The sequence below is a fragment of the Embiotoca jacksoni genome, unplaced genomic scaffold (genome assembly GCF_022577435.1).
Source record: "Embiotoca jacksoni isolate LCO1_2020_lvr unplaced genomic scaffold, fEmbJac1.0.p SCAF_18, whole genome shotgun sequence".
NCBI classification, from domain to species: Eukaryota; Metazoa; Chordata; class Actinopteri; family Embiotocidae; genus Embiotoca; species Embiotoca jacksoni.
In genome coordinates this window covers 6,172,553-6,198,380 of record NW_027185318.1, presented here as the reverse complement: position 1 = coordinate 6,198,380, position 25,828 = coordinate 6,172,553, and the positions used below count along the sequence as shown (strand labels likewise).

Here is a 25,828-nt window from a genome sequence, read left to right as displayed (position 1 = left end):
CCCCAAACCGGGGACATGCCGATCCCCAGGTAATACATTGACTGTGGATAAGTACCTCACGCAACCCCTCTTCAAAAGAACCTGAAATATCCCTTTAACATTACACATTCCACCTTAAGACGTTGAGATACACCAGGACTAAACTCAGACTGACCCCGTGCCATATGACAGGTCGAGTGAAATGTGTCGAAGCTCATACATGTTTTAAACACATTTCTTTATGGACTCCTGCTCTTCTGGCTTCATAAATTAAACATTAATTCTCTTGTGTGAGAAATCTGCTGGTTGTTTACACACACACACACAGAAGAGGGAAAAGGGACACCGTAATCTCTGCAACAATCTATCAGCATACTTATTTGTAAATTTGTGTTTTTTATATTTCTACACAAAAGGTTTGGGTATACACGTGTGACATTGATCTCTGTATTGATTTAGTTTTTTTAATTTTAAATCTCAGCTATTTATTAGTATCCCAGCTTCCCTGGTAGTTTAAGAAATACATCATAGCGATTGGTCACTTTAGCTAATGTTACAATGGCGTTTCTTTTTCTCCATGAATTAGTCTCATTTATTGTCTCCCAAGAGAGAACAAATATTTTGATATATTTCTGTTCTGCCGTATGAAATGAGAATCCTTCCGGTAGTATTGATGTTGTATTCCTCCAATTAATTTTATTCAAATTTAATTGGAGCTAGCCTGCTTTGCCACATCATAATCACTTCATACAGTTGTTTTTGTGTCTGAACAGTACCCATAAAGGGATTTGAATTGAATTTAAAATGTAACATATTCATGGAGCCTCTTAAATAATTTATCTCCCATGTTTGGGATCAAGTATGTAGAGTTTGCAAAAGCGTTTCTGTACGTGTGTGCACGCATATATGGTGGGAAGCATATATATATGACCTTTATTTAACCAGGTAAAATCAATTGAGAACCAATTCTCATTTACAATGATGACCTGTCATATGGGATAACATTGAATATGCATGTGTTTTAGACACTTGGACAGACTGCGGTCGAAGTGAGTAGGTGGAGGGGGGCATGTCAGATTGCATATGTGCTTGTTAATCAAAATGTGCTAGTTGTGAACCGCCCTCCGTCTCATGTTGAGAACAACTCCATAATTCACATGATGTATCCTCTCTTTCTATCCTTCTGCACCTTTTTCTTTCAGACCAGAGAAAGTAAGACATGATCATTGGTCCAGACTGGAAGAGTGATTACTGTGGTGATCCATTTTCATATAGGTTCATCAAATTAACATTTCAATATGTCCATTATTTTGGTTTATGACCAAATACCTGCAATGGTATCCCCATCAGCCTCAACTATACTTTGTGTTTAGTGAAAATTAGTAAATAATGCTAGCACACTTTTGAGGTGGTGAACAGGGTAAATATTACCTGTTATACTGAGTCATTGCTATGTTCCCAGGGTCCTGTGGTCCTAAGGTCCAATGTACCCAAGGTCCTACGTACCCCCCAACACTGTTTCTCAGGTCCCATGTTCCAGGCTTTATAATCCCAGGGTCCTATGATCCCAGGCCTCTACATTTCCAGGCTCCCATGTTACCAGGGTCCTTTTTTTTTTTTTTTACCAAGGCTCTATGTTACCAAAGTTCCATAATCCCAGGAACCTATTATCCCAGAGTCCTCGGTTCCCCAGCTCTGTATTTGCTTAATATGACTTGGGCTATTGTGGGTTAGCATTGGACTGAGGAATATAGGAAAATAGGCACTCTCCGCTGCTAAACATTAGGAAAATTAACATTGTCACTGTGATTGTGTTAGCATAATGACTTTATCATTTATTATTTTTCTACAGAGGTGATAGACTTCCTTTTGTGATAGACTTCCTTTTTTTTTTCATTTGAAGTGTAATTTTTGATTCAACCTCATTTAAATAATATTATGACAACCCTATGACCGTTTTGACATTCCTCTACATCAGGGGTGTCAAACATACGGCCCGTGGGCCGGATCCGGCCCGCCAGGGGGTCCAGCTCGGCCCGCCGGATGACTTTGCTAAGTGTGAAAATTACAGAAAGACATAAATTGCATTTCTATGAGAATATGGAGGTTTATGAGTACAAACATTTTGTAATTTTTTTTAATCGATCCAGTAATTGCTTTAAAAACAGCGTAAATGCGATGTCTGCTCCGGAGGCAGAAGCGCTCGCTGCTCACTTTGTGACGCGTTTGACGTCAAACTTTGACGTAAATTAGAGTCTAATTTATTTTTATTTTTTCCCAGGGCTATCGCTCGCTTTCCTTTCCCAAAACCTCCTCCAGCTTTTTTCCTCTGTGTTTCCCTTCCAGCTTTACTCCTTACACAAGCTGAGAAATGACAGTTCCCTTCTCATGAGGTTAAGTGCATCCTGACCTTTTGGTTTTACTGCTCAAGACAGCCTAACATTATCTGAAACCATCTCCTATCCTAACTGATCCAAAGTGACAGAGCAGCTTTTGGCTTTCTTTCTTTTTTTAGCATAATTTTTTGGGGGGAATTTGACCCGTTATTTAGATAAACACAGTGGAGAAGAAACATGCAGCCTGATTTGAACTGATTTGAAGATGTAGCGACTGTGTGGTATTAATGTGATCAGCTCAGCTGTCAGAACACTTCTTTTGCATCCTATCTTGGGACTTTCCTTTAATATTCTAATTTGTTTCAATTTTCATTCTACTAATCAATTAAGACAAATTTGCTGTCCTCAGTGATCCCCAAAGGCAATACATAGTCGAGTAATTGCAGTATGTTTAATGCAGTAACCTGAATAAATAGGTTTATATGTCTAACACTGTTAAGTGTGCCCCATTTATAAGTACGGCGAGAACATTTGTTTTGTTACAGGGTTAATGTGGCCTCTCTTCCCAGAGTGTGGTATATTCACCATGTAATTAATTTGACACTGTGAAGGTTACATTAGCCATTAGCTTCCATAAGAGTTGATCATTAATTTAAAGCTTAGCTGGTATGTTAAAAGCAAAACATGAATGCATTTTGTTCCCCGTCTTACTTCTGCTCTAATTAGCAGTCAGTGTTCAACTGAGCGATGACTCTAACCCCAAAAAATTATTTTTTTTTTTCCTTTAATGACTGAAGCGAAAAAAGTATGAAATCATCATATAACTATTTATGTGTATTCTTTTGCTGTGCCTGCTGTACCTTTTGGCATCAGACTGAGAGGTTATAATACTGCATGTCAGTGTCGTCTCTATAGCTTGTTTCTGCTGTTGATTGGAAAACAGTCTGTTGTTGCAGCTTAAAAAAATTACGTTCTTATTACACCATTATGGAAATGGCTTTGCTTTACCGTAAAAAATAAAATCAACTTATTAAAAATGCATTTGTCCGCTGTAATGGTAATGTCTTATTCAGTTTGTAAGAGAGTCATACTCGGCAGTACGATGGGCTGAAAATTCAACCGCAGTACTCTTAGGAAGTGTAAACAAATAAAGAGGTTATGGTTATGGTACCACAAAGATGTGTTCATGCAGCTGGCACTCTGAGAGACGGACATGAAAAATTGATGGCAGAGACACATGAAGGCCAATAAGGTCGCCCTGTGTTGTTGTTTTAGAGGTAGAGATGGTAGACTCTAGTCTGGTGCACCTGTGGAGCGAGTCACTGGTACAAACAGAGCTGCGCCTATCTGAATATGTGCCAAACACTGGGCATTTTATAATGTAGTATCTTTGCCGTTTTCATCATTTTACACATCCTATTTGACTGAACAGAGAAACACAACCATCAAATACATATCAAGGTCACACAAGTCATGCAAGTTGCTCGTCACCAGTCCACTGAACTGATGCCCACAGCATACTGTCTTTACTGCAACTGGCAGAGACTGAACTCTGACCACAACTGTGTTCCTTCCTGAAAACACAAACATGAGAAGGTTACCCAGCCTCCAGTGTCTGACTCCTTTTTTGTTCATTTTGCAGATTAACGTAATGCATTAAAGAAAAGTGTTAAGAATGCAAATCAATGATGAAAATCAGGCCTGTAAAAAATAAATCAGATAAAAGACAAAATCTAGCTTTAGCATATAAAGTTACATATTTCCCCACTTACCAACAATAAGGCCTTTTATTATTACTTTGATAACGTAATTCGGTTAGTTTTAAATTTTTTTTTGCTTTGATTGATTTTCTCCCAAAAACATATTTTGTCAAATGTTTTTATTCCCTCACTGGTGAATTCTGATTTTTTTTATTTATTTATTTATTTATTTTTTTAACCATATTGTTCATATTGATGGCATTTCCTTTTTCCTGTTACATATAAAAAAAACGTAATTTAAAAACACATTCACAGTTATCACAATATATCCACAATGATATATGGCCCATTTAATATATTATAAGCCATGAGCTATCAATAACCTTTTTATGTTAACCATTTTACTGCAAGTACATAGAATCTGCGTAAGACACATGAAGGTAAAATAAATATTAAGAAAACACTTAATTATTATCTTCAGTATCCAGGACTCATTGATCATTTGCTGTATTCCTTTTGCTTGAGTAGATTATTATTTTGTAAGGATTCTAGTAAGAAGGAATAATGCGTTGCTGTGGCATTGTGTGTCACTTATTATTCAGAGTGGAAATGTTATTTCCATTTCAGTCTCCATAATGACGAGACTTGCGTCACTGGAAAATAACTTGAAAATGTCATACACTTGACAATAGTTCCTTTACACACACACACACACACACACACACACACACACACACACACACACACACACACACACGTACAATTGTATATGTGGAGACAGTGTACTGAGGCTTTAGAGTTTGTCATCTTTCTAAGTACTTTACTGTACCACAGAAACATTATATGGGAGCAGCAGCATACAATATGACAGAGATTAAGACAACATATATTTCATGGCTTTTCCTTTCTGCTGGATTACATCCAGTCACTCTGAGTTTACTCTTTCCACACAGTTGCACTTGTCCTTGTTTGTTGAGAATCTTTGCTTTAGTCCGAGAAATAACAGCAATGTCCCTGTGACATGAAATACACTTCAAACCCCCCTTTATTTGTCTTTTGAAGATTGAAGTCCCACAATTCTCGGGGGAGAAGATTTTGTCTTTTTCAGAATGCATGCATACGTCTATATGATGGATATACTCTTGGAATCTAAAGATCTATGGCTCGGATCTGTTTGATGTAAAAAGAAAATATCACATTTAGCATGTGTTTATAAGATGAGACATTATAAAGTACAGTAGTTCGACTATCATTATCGTCCATAAACTTGTTTTTCTTTGTCCTTTTCATTTCCTTATTTCCTGGAGATGCCAGTTTTATTCCAGTGCAGGTTTTTCAGGTGAAGCGTCTGAATTTAATGAGTTTTTGGAAAGCTTGCTTGAACTCATCATTGAATACGGTGTAGATGACAGGATTGATCAGAGAGTTCAGGTATCCCAGCCACGTAAATATATCAAAGAGCACTGGATCAAACCAGCAGTCTTTGCATATGACCATGACGAGTGTGCCGACAAAGAACGGGAGCCAACAGACAATGAAGGCGCCCAGGATGATGCCCAGTGTCTTGGTCGCTTTCCTCTCCCGGGCTGCACACAGACGTTTCCGTTCCAGCACGCTGTCTGCCAGCTTCACTTTCACACTGTTCATGAACAGAGGCGATCCTCCCCCTTCTCCCCCACCGCCTCCAGAGTGTAGGTGTGCTTCCTGATGGGAGGCTGAATTAAGAGAACACAGAGAGGAGCCTGCGGAGGTCTGGATGAGCTGCGCTGTGGTGAAACGCTTCCCAGACGACGATGGCGTCTTGAAAATGCGGGAGCGGGCAGCAACATAAATCCGTCCGTAGAGGATGACGAGAAGCACTGTGGGAACGTAGAAAGCGCCAAAGGTGGAGTATAGGGTGTAAGAGATCTGATCTGTGTTCACCAAACATTCTGTCAGCTCCTCGTGGGCTTTGGCCTGCCGCCAGAAAAGCGGAGGCAAGGAAATTGATATCGAGATCACCCACACCACCCCAACCATGATCGCCGCCCGGCGCATGGTGCGGCGTTTTGAATACTCCAGCGCGTCTGTGATGGCCCAGTAGCGGTCCAACGCGATCACACACAGGTGCAAGATGGAGGCTGTGCAGAACGTGATGTCAGACGACAGCCAGATGTCACAAACAATCTGCCCCAGCGACCAGGTCTTGCTGACAGTGTAGACGATGCTAATTGGCATGACTAAGATAGACACCAGCAGGTCTGTGACGGCGAGAGAGCCAATCAGGAAGTTAGCAGGTGTGTGGAGCTTCCTGGTCAGAAAGATGGTGGCAATGACAAAAGCATTTGAAAGCATAGTAGCCAGTGTAACGATGGCTAAGACCACGTACAGGGAGACCTGGAAGCTGAGGAGTGTGGTCTCACTCCAAGGCGGAGCTGTAGTGGTGTCGGGAATTTCTGTAAAGTTACTGGTGAAGTAGTCCACTGAGCTGTTATCCAACTCCATCTCGCCTCTGCTCCTTTAAACCCTCTTTTCTGTAAGGTTTAGACCATCTTCATCGCCCCAGCCTAAAACTGTACGTGGATCAGTTGAGGCATGGTTTTCGAACAAGGCTGTATTGTGGTGGGCACTGTTGGTTTTGGCTGCAACAAATGCAGATGCTTGTCTTTTATCGTTCTTTCAGAAACCAAGACGTTTTCCTTTATTTTCCATCCTTATTGGTGAGAAATAATTTCATATCAACCTTTAGCAAACACCTAATTCCCTCATTTCATCTCACAACTAATGATCCCAATCATGTGTTGGCTTCAATCACAGACTAATTTGTCCATTTCACTTCTCCAATATTGATTCGTTTCACCGACGTGGCTGCAGAAAAGCCAAATCCTAATTTGTATTCGGCTCCTGTCAGACAGGCACGTCTTTTCTTTCTTCCCAACGCTCTTATCTCATCTCCAACCAGCAGCCAGCCAGCAGCCACACCTTCAGACCAAGCTTCCCAATCTATCAAATGCTTTAATGGGCTCCTCCTTTTCAATAAAGCTAAGCTTGGAGCTGCATGTAGGAAGATGATAACAACAGATACAAAGGTCTGCTTATTGTCTTTTTTTTTTTTTTACTGAGATGTGGCTGTGCCTGGTGTTTCTGATGATGTGGAGAAGCCAAAACACTACAATTACATGATGAACATCAAAATCAGGCAAGGGACGAGTCTAGTTATAAAGTCTGCGCATAGATAATCGTTAAATATCCATGGGGCTTTTAGCAATTATGTACAAGTTTGCTGAAATCCCATTATGAGAGAATATTTTCTTTAGGTTCCCAGCATTACATTCCTGTGTATTAGCAGCTCTTCTTCACAGCAATGCCTCTCTGATAAACATTGAGTTGTAGTGCCCATACAGATGATAAGGTTTAGTCAGACTTTCATCCAGCTTCCTCTGAGGCGTTTTCATCCTGCATGAGACAAATGAGAGAAAAAAAGGACAGAAAATAGGTTATAGTCATTCATTTTACCATCAGCCCCTCCCACATATTGTAGACATGAAATCACAATCAAATATACAAACCACCCACATGACCTCACCTACACATTAGGTGCAATAGATGCACCTGAACAAACTGTCAACTCAACCTTGATCTGTAAAAGGAGCATTATGACTTAATACATTAATGTATTAAGACTTAACACCCACACACTTGCTGATTTATGGTATTCGGTATAAGATTGCATTGACATCTCTAAGAGAAGCAAACATAAAATACAATAGCAAAGTTAAATAACAACAACCAGTTGGCTTTGCTTATTGAATTACATGAAACTATTTGCAACACAAGCTCTTTGCCTAAGTCTTTAATTTCAGTTCCAAACATGAAAGCAAACAATACCAATCATTGTCGGGCTAACAATTGTGGCACAAATGAATATTTTACTCAATAGAATCTGTTAATACTCAATGAAGTGTTTCCTTTTCTATTTGCAATATTGTGAATGTGGTATTGATTGTAAATTGGAGCACAGTGGTACAACAAGAAACTGATCATGTTGCCTTCAGGTAAAAAACAGAACATTATCAAAGGATGACTAGCCACTTTCAAGAACAGAGAGAAAGAGATAGAAACTGAAATGTGGAAATATGTCCCAGAGGGGATGGCCACTTCAAATTACTGTTAATCACCACATAAAACATCCCCTCTTCCTGCTTTCCATCTATATTTTAGGTTTGCTTTAATTTATTATGGATGAGCAATCATGAATACTGACCACTTACAATATGAGTGATATTAAGATGACATTTTTTGTCAAATCATTGTGGAAAAAGTCACACATCCCCTGAAAAATCTTGATTTAAGTTTGCATAAGTTAATTTTATAAAATTAAAACAGGAATGGATTAGGGAGAGAAATTCCTTTGATTTTAATCGTTAATTTTATTGAAAGGACTATTTCTTTTGTCTCACATTTATGAAGTGATAGAATATTAACAAAGCTGCCACAGTAATTATAACTGTTTGCCTTTTCACATGTAACACATTCTTCACATCCAGCACATTATAAGTGTCAACACTGATTTCCGAGTGTATGTTTGTTCCTGATGCAACTTGGCAAATCACCTATTAACTGAGGGGTTGATTGGCAGCTGGGCTCTTGATGGTGATTACTGTGCAAATAGGAATATTAAATAGTAGATGAAAACAGTCGTGTGACCTTAGTGCAGTAATTTGAAAACACACAAAATAAATGTTTACAGCTTATACTCAGTGTAAAAGTCTACAACCATCCCAGCAGGTTTACGAAGCTGTTCTGACACAGTGTTGTTTTGAGGTGATACTAACATACAGGACATCAGATTTGTTAAGGGGAACATGAAAATGTCCTGACAAAATACCAAACCAATCCATCCAATTTTTATTAAGACATTTCAATAAAATCACAAATCTTAACCTCATTGTGGCGTTAGAGAAAAATGCAGGGGATAGCCAAAGACAAAGACAGCAGGATTCATCCTCTAAGGACCATGAATGACTGTACCAAATTCCATGGCAATCCATTTAATATTTGATGAGATATTATGGACTGGACCAAAGCAGTGGACCAACAACCCAATATAGGCTTCCTGGAGCTTCCTCAGCTAGCATTGTTCTCAGGAACAATCTGGACAGCTAAAGTTTAGTTGCACTGGCTCTAATCTGTTCTTCGGTCTTCCTGCTTTTGCAAAAACCGAAACAGTTCATAATATTTTCTTAATTCCTGCACAATTATCAGTCGCCCAGGGTCAACATATCCAATTAGAGTCCAGTTCAACAGCACATGTTTGATGGTGCCAATCTAACAAAATTTCAACAAAAGCTGTAGCAGGACAACAGCCACCATATCTCCAAACAACCCTTAGAGGGAAACAAACTGTTTGCTTTAAAGTGGAGTCTCATACCTGTTAACATAGAGCACTTAAAAGGATAATATGCTGTAGTTATCCTATGAACTGCTGGACTAAGAGTAATGTCAATTTTTTTTCCCCCGACCTGTTCAGCAGGGACAAATGTAGCCCTGGGATAGATGTGACACATTTATACTTTGTTAATGAAAACCAACAGAACATAAAACGTTAACCTTTAATTGTAGAAATTATTAATACAAAGCTGCCTTGCATCATACGGTATAAAAGCATATGCTTTGTCCCTGCTTTGTCCTGCTGAAAGAGCGCACCATGACATTCAAATGGCCGAGGGTAGTCGACTACAAGCTGCCCTCCTGTACATACTTGTTCATCAGCAAAGAAAAGGGCACAGAGTACTGATCATACCCTCCTCAACATCAAAACAGACTCAAACACACAAACTGTGGTTAAATTGAGCCCTACTGATCTTCACTGCAACATCATTCAATATAATTCAAGTAACACCTGGGCTCTGCATACGTTTTGCAACCAAAGACATTGAATTGAGTAATCAGAGTTAAGTGTTCTGAATCTTTTTGATTTTCTGCCTTGATCAAACTTAACTTACAGAAAAAAATCAGAAAAGTTTTTGAGAAGCACATTGAAAAAAGAATCGTAATTAATTGAAGGCCACATTATTTTGATCTTTAGGCTACAAAATACATTCAGAATTTTGCCTATAACTGACTTAAATCAGAGCTTTTTACAGATATGTGAACAGACCAAATCAGATTTTTTTTTCCTCATCAGATCTGGGCCATTTGCATTTATGGTGTAAGATCTGATTCATATCCGATCCATCACTATGCAACCACTGTTAAAATGGTCAGATCGAATCGTTAAAATGGTCACATCAACTTTGCTGCACATGCACGTATCACATGTCATCACCATTCAGTGGTGGCACTTCACAGCAAGTACACATTAACACAATGAACAGCAACAACAGTGGCCTGATCCAATAGAGAGACAAGCTTGTTTTCAACTTATTGGACTTCTATGCAAGTGCAGCCATGTCATCTATGACGCACAAGTTACGTTATTGCTGATATTCTTGTACGCATAAAATATCACTAACAAAACATGTGTAGATGTATCAGCGATAGATGTAATTGCTGATGGCTGTAGCATCACACAGCTGACACAGCATGACTACTTTCCACTCACACTTCATTGCATCAGTAGAGAAGAGACTGATGAGAACACTGAGTGGTAATAACGCTCAGTCTTCCTGGTGTAATATTAAATGCACCACATACTGTAGAGACCTGGCAAGAAGATTGTTGTGGATAGGACTGAGTTATTCATTCACTCGTCCCTGTTGCAAGCTGCCATACTTTAATATGTTTCTGTTGCATATCATTTGCCACACACACACACACACACACACACACACACACACACACACACACACACACACACACACACACACACGTGCAGTAGAATGTTTGATAGATGACTGAACACGTTATCTGTTTACACATCAAACAAGTCATGGACAAGGCTTATTAAGGGTCTGGTTTACAGCACAATGAGTTAATGAGGTTTATAATGAATGGATGAGAGAACAGGCCTTTCCTAAAATGGGCTGCAAACTGTTTGTGTGAAATATATTATGTCTACATCTGGATTTGAAATTGAAGATCTAATAAAGGGAGTCATGGCCCAGGCCTCTAAGGTGTTTATTTATCATCCTAAAATAAAGGAAGTTACTACAACAAAGCAAAATCATCACAGAAACATGCAAAAACAATGTTTAGTTTACTGGAAGAGTAGACACAAGATCACATCCCTGCCCAGACCGCCTCATAGCAGCCCTTGCCATTCACTGCAAATCCAATTCATTCCTTTCAGTTTTGGGCCAAATCCAAGCAGATGCTGCAGCTTGTGTGGCAGCCTGTTTGCTCTTCTGGGTGAAACAGAAATACCCTCCGAACCTAGCAGGTCTGCAAACACTGCATGGCCCCAGTGGAGATAGACTAATTGATTTAGGTCAGAGGAGGTAGAACAATCCCTACCTCCGCTGTCAGCCAATGTCTGGTGTTCACTCAAACGTGCACTAAAGGGTAGGTGAGCATGGATGTGCTTTGTGCGCATGGGGGCAGTGGATGGTAGTTTACATCAACGGAGACAGAGGTTGAGGTTTGATGATGCTGTGAAAGGATGAATGTGGAGCGCAGTAGTCAGGGTATCTTTTGAGTTGCAGCTCAAATTTGTTGCAGGTTCATTATCATACTTAAGTCTCTCTGAAAATCATCCTCTTATTCTCCCGTCACCACAATCCAGATTAGAGATGAACCGAGTTGATTAACATGTTGATATGCTTGTTGGACTCAGCTGTGATTAGTAGCCTGCTGCGACCTCAAAACAAGAAGCATGACTGAGTGATAGCTTGTTGTGTGAGTACTGAAGTTGGTGGGGCTGTATGCAGGAATACTTGCAGACACTCCTTGGGGCTAAAAGAATATTTTAAAATTAGTTTTTCAGGTTAGAAAAACTATTAGATCTATATTTTTCTTGTATTTATTGGGTGGTCAATGTATTACTGATTACCAGCTATCTTGGTATTGAAGAATATGTTGTATATATATGTACGATGCAAAATATTTTTTAAAGAACATAATGCAAATAAAGATGCTCGGGCAAATAGAAGTTGCTATATTTGTTATTTATAATTATTGCATTCCCTGTCATGTCATGTCATGCACTGATGTCATTTTGCGCTAGGAAGTTGATTGTTAAACTGTCAAATATCCTGCACCAGCAGTGTTTAATAATTACAATTTGGTTCATATTTCAATATTATAATCTCTTTACTGATATCAGTATTGGCCCGAAAAGTCCAAGATCAGCCAGGCTCTATTAAATGCTCGATGTCTGAACTGAACATCAGTTCATCAAAGATAATATAGTATAGTACAGTTGTCTTTGCAGTAGGGTTAGTGTATAAACAACAGTTTTACATCCATGTTCATGTTATACTACTATTATTATGGAAAGCACATTTGCTCAATTAATTTAAATGTATATAAATCAGGAAATATATATGTTATGCTCCCTGCAGCCATTTCTGAAACCAAACCTTTGTCCTTGGCTTCAAACAGTTATCTTTGTTCATTAAATGCAAACAGATGAACTGCCTTTTAACTGTCTCCTAGCCGGGTGTGCGCTGCCAATGCCTCCGGCTCATTTTGATTCTCATTACAGTGGAAATCCAGGATGCTGCTGTTTGATTTAGCAACTGAAGTACATTTTACAATGCACTGTGCTAAGTGCCATTCAAATACTGAATTATAGCTATCTGGGCTTCATTGTCTGTGAGAAAATTAAACTATAAAATATAGAGTAGTAGCAACGTTTGAACAGTCAACGGGACGTCAGAACTGCTCGATGCCAAAGTAGGACCAAAAGGTTAAAGTGAAAACAATCAAAACAGACAATTGGTAAATGGGCATCCCAGCTATAAAATCTAATTCACCTACAGCAATAACATTATGGCTGTGCACAATAATGGAAGCACATTTAATGAATGGCTGGCATGTATGAATAGCAAACTGCTGGCATGTTGTGCTGCAATTCAGGAAAATAGCAACTGAAATTGCATTATTTCTCGAGGGTTTATCATATTTCTGATGTTTGCAGGTTCCTGAGAGCATGCAGAGTAGGTGTTTTTGTCAAGCTGCGTAGGCTGCACGTGTGCAGAAGCATTGGCATGTACAAACACACATACATGCCCCATCTTCACCACCTTCCAGCCACCCACCCACCTACACACACGCACGCACGCACGCACGCACGCACGCACGCACGCACGCACGCACACACACACACACACACACACACACACACACACACACACACACACACACACACAGAGAGAGAGAGAAATGAAAGCACAAACACAAATGTGAAATACCAAACTGTTAATTCTCAAAGGAACTGGCACTGGAGGGGCTTCACAGGTTTGTGTGTGTTGATTTATGGTGAACGATTCCAGTTCTAGAAAATGTATTGCACAGTGTGAAAGGGAGTGCAGTTAGCCAGTGGTACAGTGATCATGTTCTCTTCAAACCTTAGGACTCATTATGGAGGCTGAGAAGGATAATCTCAGCTCTTCTGTAAGCCGATAGGAAGGGAACAAATTGAAGAAGTCAGGACAGTTTAGCCTCTTAGAAGGAAAATTATGTTTTTTTTCTGTTAATGAAAGTCCCCTAAATTACTCATTTTACCAGGTTACTTAACAGCATGTTAAAACAGGATTAAACAAAAGACTCTGACATCTTTTCTTCTCCTCATCTCTGCCCAAAATAAACTCTTCTAGCACATCAAAGACTACTACTGCATAGACAACCTTCCCACAATGTAATGTTTCACCACTCTACACTCTTCACTGTATACACATGGCCCTTTGAAAGTGGAACAGGTCCACTGCAAATCTAGGACACCTGAGAGGCCCTTCATTGAGAGTGGGCCCGAGGTGCGCTGATGCCGAGATGATCTTTTACAGCTGTGTGTAAATGTGTGTGTGTGTGCGAGGAGATGGAGAAAACCAGACAGTACAAATAAAATCTGGTTTCAATCTGGGGAGATGATAAACTATGCTAACTATGTATTAGCAAATCAAAAGATAAAATTGGGGTCGTTGTTTCAGACGCTAACTAATGTCTGTAAATTTTCTTTCCCTCACTGTTGGCTTCACCAACACTCGCAGGCTTTGCCTAGCCTAAGCAAACCATGTCTATTTAAGTATCTAAAGAGGACCATCTAATCTTACACACTAAACTAGCTGTGTGAAGGATTTAGTGGAATCTGGTGGTGGAGTAGTATGTGAATATGTGTGTTCATAATACATCCAAGGGTTCAGTTCAAAATGATTCAATTATTTGAAACACACTCTGAGCAGCCACTCTGTCAAAAATACAAAAGCGGATGTTTCCTCCTGTTTTCGCCATTTTGTGCACAACCATGGTTTGTTTTGACCCCGTGTGAGTGTTACTTTTACATTATTGGTGGGTTACACTCACAACAAAACCTTGCCTTGGGTGGATTTCTACCCAAGGCTTAAGCTTTTTTTTACTAACATATGTTATATTGACTGAATTCTTAATCCTGTGAAAACCAATTCCATCCAATATGTTCATTTTCTAGCCCTTTGTCTTCCAAATTTTGTCTAGTTTCCTGCAAAACCCAAATGCACATGGATGCCGTTTGAATCCAGGACAGGAATGACATACTCTGCCACTGACAATGAAAAACTATTCTGAGCAGAGGCAGTTAGTTAGGTAACTACGGCGTTTTATTACATGTAATGTGTTAACTATTAGAATAGAATAGTATTAAAATTTCAAATATGTCAAATACAAGCTTCATGCTACAACACAGAGTTAAGAGTGAGGTTGAGAATCATGAATCTCTGCTAAAACGCATAATTACAAAACATTACATAAAACAAGTTTGCCCACTCATGCTCTCTCTCAATCAGTTTCTGTGGGCTAGTCAGGTAGAAAGTCATTGAGCCTCATTTAAAGTTCACAAAAGGGGCCATCTCTAACAGAAACCAAAACCACATAGAGTCGGAAGTATCTTGCAGGGATGAAAACAAATAATGATAACCTTTGTTTGTTGCTAAAATTACATAAACTTATAAGATGCCAACAGCCAACCAAATTTTGCCAAACAAACACACACAAAAAAAAGAACAAGCTTTGGAAGGGGGGCACTGAGGAGTAATATTCGTAAATCTAAATTTGATGTGTGTTTATGTGAGAAATAACTGCAGGAGGAATTCATATCAGCAGATGATGTCAAACAGGAGTACTTTTATCTTCATCTTTCATGTTTGAGTGTGTGTGTGTGAGTCATAAAAGTGAAGGAGCAGTGATTCACTAGAGGTTGTGAAACAGTGATCCTTACAGGAGACAACAGCGGATGTTTGACAAGAGCACTAGTAAAGAGCACTGAAGAGGACAAAAGGAAAGCTTCCCAGAGGATTCATTTTTACATATTGACAGAAACTGATGATACAAAGAGTGAGAACAATATAGATAGCCCATCACTGAAAATAAGAATGCACAAACTGCTTATAAATACAAGGCAAAATCAAAAAGCTCAAGCTTACATGCTAAAGTTTTTGAACGCATGTCGTACAGTGAGACATATTCTATGGAACACATGATGTGGAAATAAATAATAATGAAGACAGGGAATAAGAGGCAACCGCCACTGGTGAATACTAAAGCCAGTTTAAATGTGTTGTAAACTATGTCCAGGAAAGACTGCCGGATCAGTTTTGTCGGAGGAAGGTTGATTTGTTTTCTTAAGGAGTCTCAGTCTTCTGCAACCAAGATCATCTTTTGATCAGACTCTTTCTTCCTTTTAAGTGCCAAAACGAATGACTTTAATGACATCTAATGCCCACACTTCAGATAATACAGAGACAGGTCTTTAGCAATCATGAACGTGGCAGTAAAATAAAACGTTGAGATTCGGATCGCCGAGGGTTAGCAAGTACGCTTAAATTGGATCAAAAACTGAGCCCTGCAGCGCTGTGCATGTTGTGAGGAGGATGAGCTGAGGCTGCAGCTACAGCAGGAGCAGATCCGGTGTGGAGTGGTCTCAACAGAGACGTTCACTGTGGGCTGATTAGATCTCGGGGCAGCTCGTGCAGCGGATAGTGCAGAAGATGTTTCCAACTCACTGTACGGCTTGTGCCCAATGCACAAACCGGCGGGGTTTTGAGTTAAACGATAAGACAGCATTTACTGACGTTAGAAAACAGGGCTTAAATTAATTCAGAAAGCTTGTTAAAAAGCAGCAATACTCAATACTCATGTTCACAGACATGCCAGTTTGAAGACGCCATTAAAGATGCACTGATCAATTATCGTTTTGAAAAGAGCTTAAAGTACTAGTGCATGACAGATAAATACATAGATAGACACACACTTTTGTGTTTTTTTATCAAATGATGTACTCTGTAACTAGATTGAAACTATATTCCTCATTACACCATTATCTTTTTATTTTCCTCTTTGTTTGAATTTTCAATGTTTTCTCATGAAATTTCTATGCCTTATGTGAAGCACTTTGAAACGGTCTTGTGTTTAAAATGTGCCATACGAAGAAACTGCTATCTGACATTACTTGTATCTTTAACCAGTTTTGTATATTGCGGCAGAGGAACAGTAGTGGTTAGTTGTTGAGTACAAAACAAACAGCTGTAACCTCCATGGAGTTGGTGTATGGATTTTTATTGTCAATTAAGCTGGATGGATCAATGTAGCACATTTTCCCCAGAGGAAATGTGTGTACGCCTATTTGTAAAAGAACAGAAACTCTGACGTCTTGAATTTGAAAGAAGTGTTGAACAAAATTCGAATCAAGTTTCTGACAGAACGATGGGGCTGTCAATTAACACAATTGGCTGCTGTAAACATTTCAAAGAGGAGCTACCAACTCTGTGTTCAGTGTGTGGTCGAAAATGGAACTCAAGAAAAGATGCACAGTCCTAGAAACCTCACTGTTATATACAAAAGATCATAACCATCTCCACTGATGTTGGCTAAGCTCAGATCTGTATCAAATGCCAACCTTCACCTGTGACCTTTCAACCTACAGCTTTAAACACAGGCACACACATTTAAACACCGTATTTAAAAAAACAAAAACATCATAATGACGGGATGAGAGCATACAATTGGAAGTACTTTGAATTTAAGTTCATCGTCACTGATTTATTTTACATTATAAACCTGCATTATTCTAACGCTCAAACACGGCACCTATTTCTGAGCTCTCTTGATATATAATAGTGCACTAACTGGGCCTCATGCAAGAATAGTTTTGCATTTTTAATCATAAGGGGTCACCAAGTCACCAACATTATTAAATTAATTAAATATGCACATTTATTGTAAATAGCTGGTTTTAGCCTAATGAGAGCCACTTGTTCAGGAGGAGGTGTAAATGAATGGGATTTCACAGCTTTATGTCGGTTAAATTTAGATGTTCTGCACTGTTTATGGGAAATTTTCATTCACAAAAAGGAGACCAAAGAGTAAAGAAAATTTTGAATCACAGTTTTTAAGGTCAGTGAAATTAACAAACAACTTTGTATGGTGGCATTACCGGTCCAAAACATTCACAAAATAACAACAGTTCACCTGTAAACAATATCATCAGAGCACTTTGACAAAAATAAAGGGAGCAATTTAACATAACCTGCATAAACACTCTGAAGCAGCTAATATAAAAATAAAAAAAAAAAAACAACTAACTGAACTGACAAGACACAATGACAATGTTATGCTGAATAGAATATTAATCTCGGTATCATTAAGGAATTAAGTCAAATGAATGTCTGGCTACTGGACTACTGGACCACACAAACATTTGTTTCTTGTCCTGACCTTAAATAGTGCCTTTGACCATTTTAAAATATAACTCTGCTTTTTTGTAAGTAATTGCAACCTGAAAACTAGTGAAAAAATGCTAACAATGCTAATGCTAATATGCTTTTTTTTTTTTGCCCCTACTCATACTATAGGTCCTATATTATGGCTTGGACAAAGAGACAAATTCTGCACAACAGATTGATTTGCATTATGAGTTATAAAATTTAACCCCCTGCGTTTTTCTTTCTTGTGGTATTTTCCACTCCTCTGACATTGTCCTTACAGGCTGGGCTGTCAGTGAACATATTACAGACTCGCGGGTAATGCAACACAGCTACCTCCCTCAACTGCCTCCTCGTAATGGAAACAGGCATCTTTCAACAAGTAGTCAATCTTGAAACATTGACCACTAATGGTCTGAGAAGCTGCTGCTGTGAGAGAGGAGCACAGGCTCATATGGATTCAGACATGACCCCTGCTGTCACTTTCATGGTAAGTGACAAATTGTCATGATCTATAATTACAACTTTCATCTGGAGGGCCCAATCTCAGGATTCAACTGTAATTATGTGGCTAGCCTGACTGCAGATTAGTCAGAGGTGGAGGGATACAGCAATTAAAAAATAAAGTGAGACCAACAGATAAGGAGAGGAAAGGGAATAAAATGAGAGAGAGGAAAGAGAATAGCAGAAAAGAGTGTGAATTGAGGAAGTGCAAGAAGATGACTGAAAACAGACAAGCCTTTGGTCTCAGGTTAAAATCTGAATAAGAACAAAACACGATTAGCTGAGACGGTACAATGTGGTGCATCGACCCCTTTGCTGAAACAATGATGAAAAAAACAGAGGAGAGACTGACAGAGGCATGCCATTTGGTGAGTGAAAAACAGCTTTTCACACTGAGTCCAATCCCTTGTGAATAATCCTGCCTGTAAATCCAATGGGATTACCACTGATACACTCCCAGTTGTCTGGATTGTTTTAATTCCAGTGTAAAGCGGAAACTCAGCAGCAGAAAAACTGACATGACGATTTGATGAAAGAAGCGAAGCATGTCTTGATTTACTGGCAGACTGAGATGGATGAACTGGTCTGCGTAGAACATAATGTGTGCATTTGTGTACACATTCGCATTTGCAAATGGATAATCCTCAAGTGAACTTCTTATTTTGAAACAGAAATTGATAACTTAAATTTACGGTGCAGAACTTTTTTTCTCCCCCTTGTAATAGTAATTACAAAAACTCCATCGAAATGTGCTTATGTCATAGACTCCATCACAGCCTACTCCATTGCCATAGTTGCGTCTGTAAAACGGTGGATACATTGTGGATGAATAGTGGTAATATGACATAGAAAGGTTCACAACCCCCCAGAATGGTCATCAGAATTTGATCATTTTGCTCCAATAGTATTTGGAAACCCACATGATTGAAATATTTCATCTCCATTCAAGTCATCAGAGGGCAAAACCGAAAGCTGGCTCTATGGCGTCTCTGGTGTGCATCCTCTGCCTATAAAGCATGCCCAGTTTGCATTCATCCGGCCAGCGCATGAATGTCTCACCAGACACTGGATGAAACAAATTCTGCATGTTGTGAAATACAGTGATTTATATGAACTCATTTAGAAATGAGATGTTTATTTGTACAACATATCTAAAAAAATACTGTGCAGTAGCTTTAAACATTCAATACAAATTCACCATAAAACAAGATTAATATTGGATTTGGGGTTTGGATAATTATAAATAGGAGAAAGTAAGCAACTTACTGTAGGAGTTTGATTTTTTTTTTTGCCTGAGATCTGCAATCACAGAGCTTCCAAAAGAAAAAAAGGCTCCCGTTCTAATCACAGCTATTGAACTGATTGAAGTTGAAACATCAGCGTGATGAAGACTCTCGCTAGCCTGCTGGAGATTATCAAACTGACTTCATCCTGGTGTTGTGTGCAATTTTCTCCTCACACATCAGCACCTCGCTGTGACTGATCGGTCTGTTTCCTTAAACTATTTCTCAGCATGTAAAAACCATGTCAATGCTGATTAATTACCGCCAACCTAGTGATGTGATGTGACCAATGTGATCACTCGATCAGTCACATGCAACCACGACTCAGACAGGTCCTGACGCAACTAAACTCATTAGTTCAAATAGGTGCATTACACATTAGATACATTTTCCATGAAGCTTAATAACACTAATATTATACAGCTCAGTGAAATGCTGCAGGAACGCATGGATGATGTTACTGGCACTGTGACACTTCCTTGATCCGTGTTGCGTGTTTATCTCGTTTACTTGATCTTACTTTCACTGGAGGACAGTGGCTACAGCTTCCCATCTGTTTGCTTTGTGTGTTGTTACAGCAGTAGCACATGAACACATTGGGTTATAAATTTTTGCTCGACTGAGACCCGCTTCCAGGCTGACCGACTGATAGTTTCTCACCGAGTTTAGGAAATCCAGTTTTTCTGCCGGTAGTTAGCGCTCTCTCATGTCAGCGGTTGAGCCAGTTAATGAGAACGGTGTCAGCGCTCGTCTCATCTTCCGAATGGCACTTTCACTATCTCCTGATCATTAGTCGGGTATGGACGGTTCTTTGGTGCTGAAACAATCACCACACGAATACAGCCCTCGCTGAATCTTCAAAGAGTTGCGGCACAGATAAGTTCCCAGGAAGGAGTGTTTTACAGCTGAACGGTAAACTGCCCCACCATCTGCTCTGTCGTGTTGCCACAACTCAGCCAATTCATCTGCTGCGCAGTAGTGTAAACAGCTGACTGCAAGACAGATAATGTAGTGATGATACTGTTCAATTTTCTCAATTATTTTTGTACCTTTGCTGTCTGACATCTTGGTGAATCCCCCCCAAAAAGTGACACGTTAAATTAAAAAGTAACAAATAGTAAAAATTGTGGAACAAAGCTGTATAGCTCAATACGTCGTCTTCTCTCCGTTAAGACAATTACCTCCAGGTCTTGAGTCGCATGCATTTCCTGCCATGCAGTGCCAGACACAAGCAAACACGCAATAACATTAAGACTTTGCTCTATTGTACTGCCTGTGAATTACAATGAAGGAATAGGCTATTTGTGTTTCTACACTGACCTTCAATTCTATTGTATGAGTCAAGATTGACCGTTGGCAATGCTTTGTCTCCCTTAGTAACTGTTGCTATACCTTTCCACTCTTGGACAGCAAATACACAGTTTACAGTAACAGCGTGTTTACCTCTCAAAATTCATCGGCATTTTTGAAAGAATGAGTTGTCGATTTCAAACAGAGGTAGACAAAAGGAGACTTCTCATTTGTCGTTAGTGGTCACTGAATTTGTCGGCTGAAACGACAACTGTTGATATTATCAGCTGTAGTTAGAGAAATGATGGTGCTATTGTTAGCTCTATGATCTGTATAAAAAAAAAAAAGCTGCCTGGCTGACTTTTACATTTTTCAAGCGGACACATTTTTGGTACAAGAATCCAGTTGGCTGCATACAGAGGTGTACTTGGAAAAATGTTTTGTTCTAGACCAGAGCCTTGTCTCACAACATGTATACACAGCTCACTGTCATGCACACTGTGAATAAATGGCAGGCACATAAAGAGACGGACAGCACTGCTAAAGCAATGTAGCTGGCCCACTGGGAATTGTCTCGTTATCCCGATGGCCAGTACTACACACCTGATTGCATATATTGTCCACTTAGACTTTAGACTTTATTAATCCTTAGTGGGGAAATTTAGCCGTCACTGCTGTGACGACTAAATTTATATACTGTACTATTGTAATACTGCAGAGAAAACCCTCTGACCTGTATAGGTCCCTTAAGACAAGTGCAAGATATTCATGATAAAGTCAAATTGGCCATTTCTGTTTTAGGTCAATAGTCTGTAGGCACAAAAAGACTCCAGGCAAGTGAGGAGTAGAGACCAACATATTTCTTTTAATTTGTTTTATTTCCAATAGCTTACATGTAAGATATTACAAGAGAGCTGTTCTTCAATGCCCATGTGATGCACCCTTGAAAAATATCAGGGATGAATTGCCTGTTCCTACATTAATTATTAAATCAGAATTTTTACACTACAAATGAGTCCTCTGTGATATGCTCTCTGATAACTGAGAAGAAGATCATTGTTTAAGAAAATTACATTTTCAAAACTATAAACCAACATTCATTGCTTCCATTTTTTCTTAATTATGTGTTATCATTAAGTATGGTGTGGATATAAACAGGAGTTTCTGTTTTTTAAATAGATAGTCGATTCAGTTCTCTGTCTTCAGTCACACCCTGATAGTTAAAGTGCACGTGAGCGCTGGTGTGCGTGCGTGCATGTGTGTGTGTACATCTTTGAGTGTGTTTGTGTAGTCCCTATTAAGTGTGAAAGGATGTGGGAGAAAAGGGTGTCAGTGTGAAAGTGAGAGAGGAAACTCCACCTGTGTGTGTGTGTGTGTGTGTGTGTGTGTGTGTGTGTGTGTGTGTGTAGGAGGGGGGGCATGTGTGTGTCTTTCCCAGCCTAATGGATGGACATTGTGTGCTGAAAAAATACTTTTCATCGGAGCAGTGTGGAGTTGATTCTCTTTCATTTTGCTCCTCATATCAGTGAGCTACTTAAATCTCAAATGCAACACTCTCTCTGCGAAGACAACCCAGAGTGGGTTTCTGAAAAGCTTGAGAGCACAGAGGACAGGTCTATTTTTTTACAACTTGAAATGGACTTAATGCCTGGGCTGCTCACCTCTTCCTCACCAGCTAATGGCAAAAGAAGAGTCTTCTCTTGTTATCCAGATATTTCAATTTCTTCTTCAAATCAGACAGAGAGGGGCTAAAGAATTATACATTTTCCATAATTCTTGAGATCATATTGAAATCTTAATAATTTGCATTCTTCCACAGTATGCAAAACAAAATTACCATGTGTTTTGTAAATGTCTCCCCCAAACATATGAACCAGCCTCATGGTGGTGAACGGTAATCAGTATCATTCCACTCTCCTTCCCTACATTTGTTTAATTAATTCAGCTGCATATGTCATAGCTGTGCTGTGTTGGATGTAGACACCTTCAGTATATTACCAGCATCACCGTCAGTAAAATATTGCCTTCTGTCTGAAACCCCTGGCATACAGTTTATACCTTATTTTGAAAATGAACAAGCTTAACTCATAACCTTCAGCCCTCAGCGTATCCCCACAGCTTTACCCAGAGGTTTAAACAGCTGTAAAAAGCCTGTGTAACCTCCATTATTCCAACAGAAACTACTAAGTGATGTTTAAGATAAGAGGGACAGCTAAAGGGCAGATCTGTAAAGTTTTACTGAGATGTAATCAGTGACCTTGATGAGAAAAAAAATCTGGGTAACTTTTACCTGTAAATATTGTTATATCCCCCTTTGAGGTCACCACTCTCCTGTTTACTCAGTCTGTAAATCCGTTTTGACACACTGGGGCTGCATGCAGGTTTTATGTTTGTGTCCCCCCATGTCTCACACATTTTGACACCAATGTAAAGCTCTTTATATTTCCACATAGGCACCCATATGTTGTGAATAAATTGTGTAGGTTTTGACCTTTTCATACCCTGTACTTTGTAACATCTTCATCCCCAACGGTGTCACCAAATAGTCCTTCCAGTGATGATCACAAGTGACCTTATCACACTACGTTGCATCCTAACTGCATGAATTATTAAAATAATAATAATTTTTAGGTACCTATTTTTTACCTGTGATATTTAGGTGAGCTTTCTTTTGCAAAAACCTTATACTCCACTGTTGTCTCCACATCATCTGCTCCGCGCCCTGAAATCCGTGCGTAATAGTAACCAAACCCTCGTCTACCCGCGGAGAGGATTGAATAAAGATTAGATTATTAAACTTACCATATTTTTCTCTCGTTTGGTGATATTCTCTCCTTCTTTTTGATAAAAGCGAGCACAAAAGCAACCAGGGAATCCCTACAGCTGCGTTCTTCATTTACGCACGTCCAGTACAAACAAACGGAGTGCAGATTGGTTACATTCAAAGCGTACCAGCTTCGGTAGATGTGACTGCTGTAAATGTTGAGAGTGTTTCACATTCCATCTAAAAGGTCGAGCGTGCGTGTCTGTTTGTAAGCATAGTGGACTCGGTCCTGTTGGCAGCGTTCATCCTCAGTTGTCCCGCAAACTTGAGCGACTTGACGATGATATTTTGATGTCGAAAAGACCTCATGACAGTAACTGCAAAAACGCCGTTTTTTTTTTTTCCAGAGTTCAGTCACCAGAATGTGTAAAAAGTGTGAAAGAAAAAAAAAAAAAAAAAAGTGTTGTGCCGGCGGAGCTCCGTCTGATGCACCAGGACGCAGCTCGTTGTGGGTTGACTCCTGGAACAATTAGCCTCCGGGGGTAGACACGGGGGCTCGGTGCTGATGCGATCCACCCTGCTCCGTGGGAGATTAGAGAGACGTCAACAAGTTGCATTCAAATCTGCGTTTCAAAAAGGTTTAGTTGGGACTGGCTGCATGGCAGAGCGCACTCTCTGCACATCCTACACACTGTGAGTGAATTAACCCGCTGCAACCAGGCGTATGTTTCTCAGTAGTTGACTGGATTTCTAAGACAGTCCGCCCCGTTGTTGGTAATACATAGCCTACAAGCCAGATCGAGAGCAGTGACCCCTTTTGAAAAGAACCCTTACAGTCCAAGACACTATCACAGCAAAATAATCAGATCATTTTCCATGTCTAATTGACAATTATAACTTTTTAACAGGCAAGCAATTTTTCTTAATTTAAGAGTCAGGTTCAATCCCACATACTGTTCATGTGTACACAGCCTCTGCGAATCCCCACCAACAACTTGAGAGTAGTTGCATGCATTTGTTTCATCAAAATGTTATAATGTTATAAAAGCCTCCTTTAACCACATTCCTTTGGATGATGTGCACTGTAATCCTGACGCACCATGCCTTAGATTTGTGTTAGTTTTACAGCTAAAATGCATGTATCTATAACACACATATTCATGATTACAGTGGCACATACCTATGACTAAGCAGCAGTTTGTTTTAGATGTTCGTTATACAATGAATGGATCAAAACTACTACACCATTTGTCTGTTTTTTTTTTCACTTATGTGATGATTTTGCAAAAACAAGGATAACAGAATATTTATTTTTGGCTCATTCAGGTTTAGTTTTAATGATAAATTGGAGAAACAGATCGCGCTCAGGTTTTCTGACCAGATTTAGTTTTTATGCCAAAAATATATCACACACTCAAGCAAAGTAACACAGACAGCCGTAACTTTGAGCTGTCAGCTTTCAGCCCTCGTCTCCTTCTTGAAGTGGGAGCGGTTCAGTTATTAGTCTGCACCGAAACTTGGTTATTGATTGCTGTTTGCTAGTTTGCAATGAATTCCTCTTATTTCCCAAAGTTTAGGGGGTACCTGCAGAGAGGGAAATCTTGAATGTGTCATGGATAAAAAAAAAAAATTCTTATATTAACCACACTATTGTGATCCTAAATGAGATTTTGCAGGGGTGACAGGAATGAGCAGTCTCAAAAAACAAGTAGCTGCCATAAGGAAACTATTTTGACCCTCAGGTAGGCTTCCATTTAGATGGACTGAGGGACTGGAAAGGCCACAAACTCTGTGCATGCAGACATTATACAGCCATCAGGCCCACATCCATTAAGAGTATCCTGCATGACTTGGACTTTGACAACTTTGAAAACATGGCTGAATCTGACGAGTCGCTAATAATCCCAGTGACCTCGGTGCAATACTAAGCAGTAGAACAATTTTAAACAAAGGCACTATTCAGCATGTACTTGACATTATGTTTTAACACATGTTCGTCCACTAGCAACTTCAGTTTCACCTTCATGAAAAATTCATATTTATCATTTACAGCAGATTTAAATGAAACACTATTTTTAATAAAGTGCCTTAAAATGATTTTACATGATCCATACTAATTCACCAAAAAAGTGGCCTTGTTAGCTCATTAAATCTTTTGATT

The 25,828-nt window shown here is 39.3% G+C and overlaps 1 protein-coding gene across 1 annotated transcript; it reads right to left on the bottom strand.

Moving 5' to 3' along the window:
• Positions 1-3,165: 3,165 nt before the first annotated feature.
• htr1d (5-hydroxytryptamine (serotonin) receptor 1D, G protein-coupled) lies at positions 3,166-24,332 on the bottom strand. Its single transcript, XM_069152376.1, has 2 exons — positions 23,706-24,332; positions 3,166-7,450 (listed from the first exon to the last, which is right to left on the bottom strand). The coding sequence occupies exon 2, from the start codon at positions 6,497-6,499 to the stop codon at positions 5,351-5,353; it is 1,149 nt and encodes a 382-aa protein (XP_069008477.1). The 5' UTR covers positions 6,500-7,450; positions 23,706-24,332; the 3' UTR covers positions 3,166-5,350.
• Positions 24,333-25,828: the final 1,496 nt, after the last annotated feature.

Coding starts and splice junctions, on each gene's coding strand:
- htr1d (XM_069152376.1), bottom strand. CDS start 6,499: ATGGAGTTGGATAACAGCTCAGTGGACTACTTCACCAGTAACTTTACA.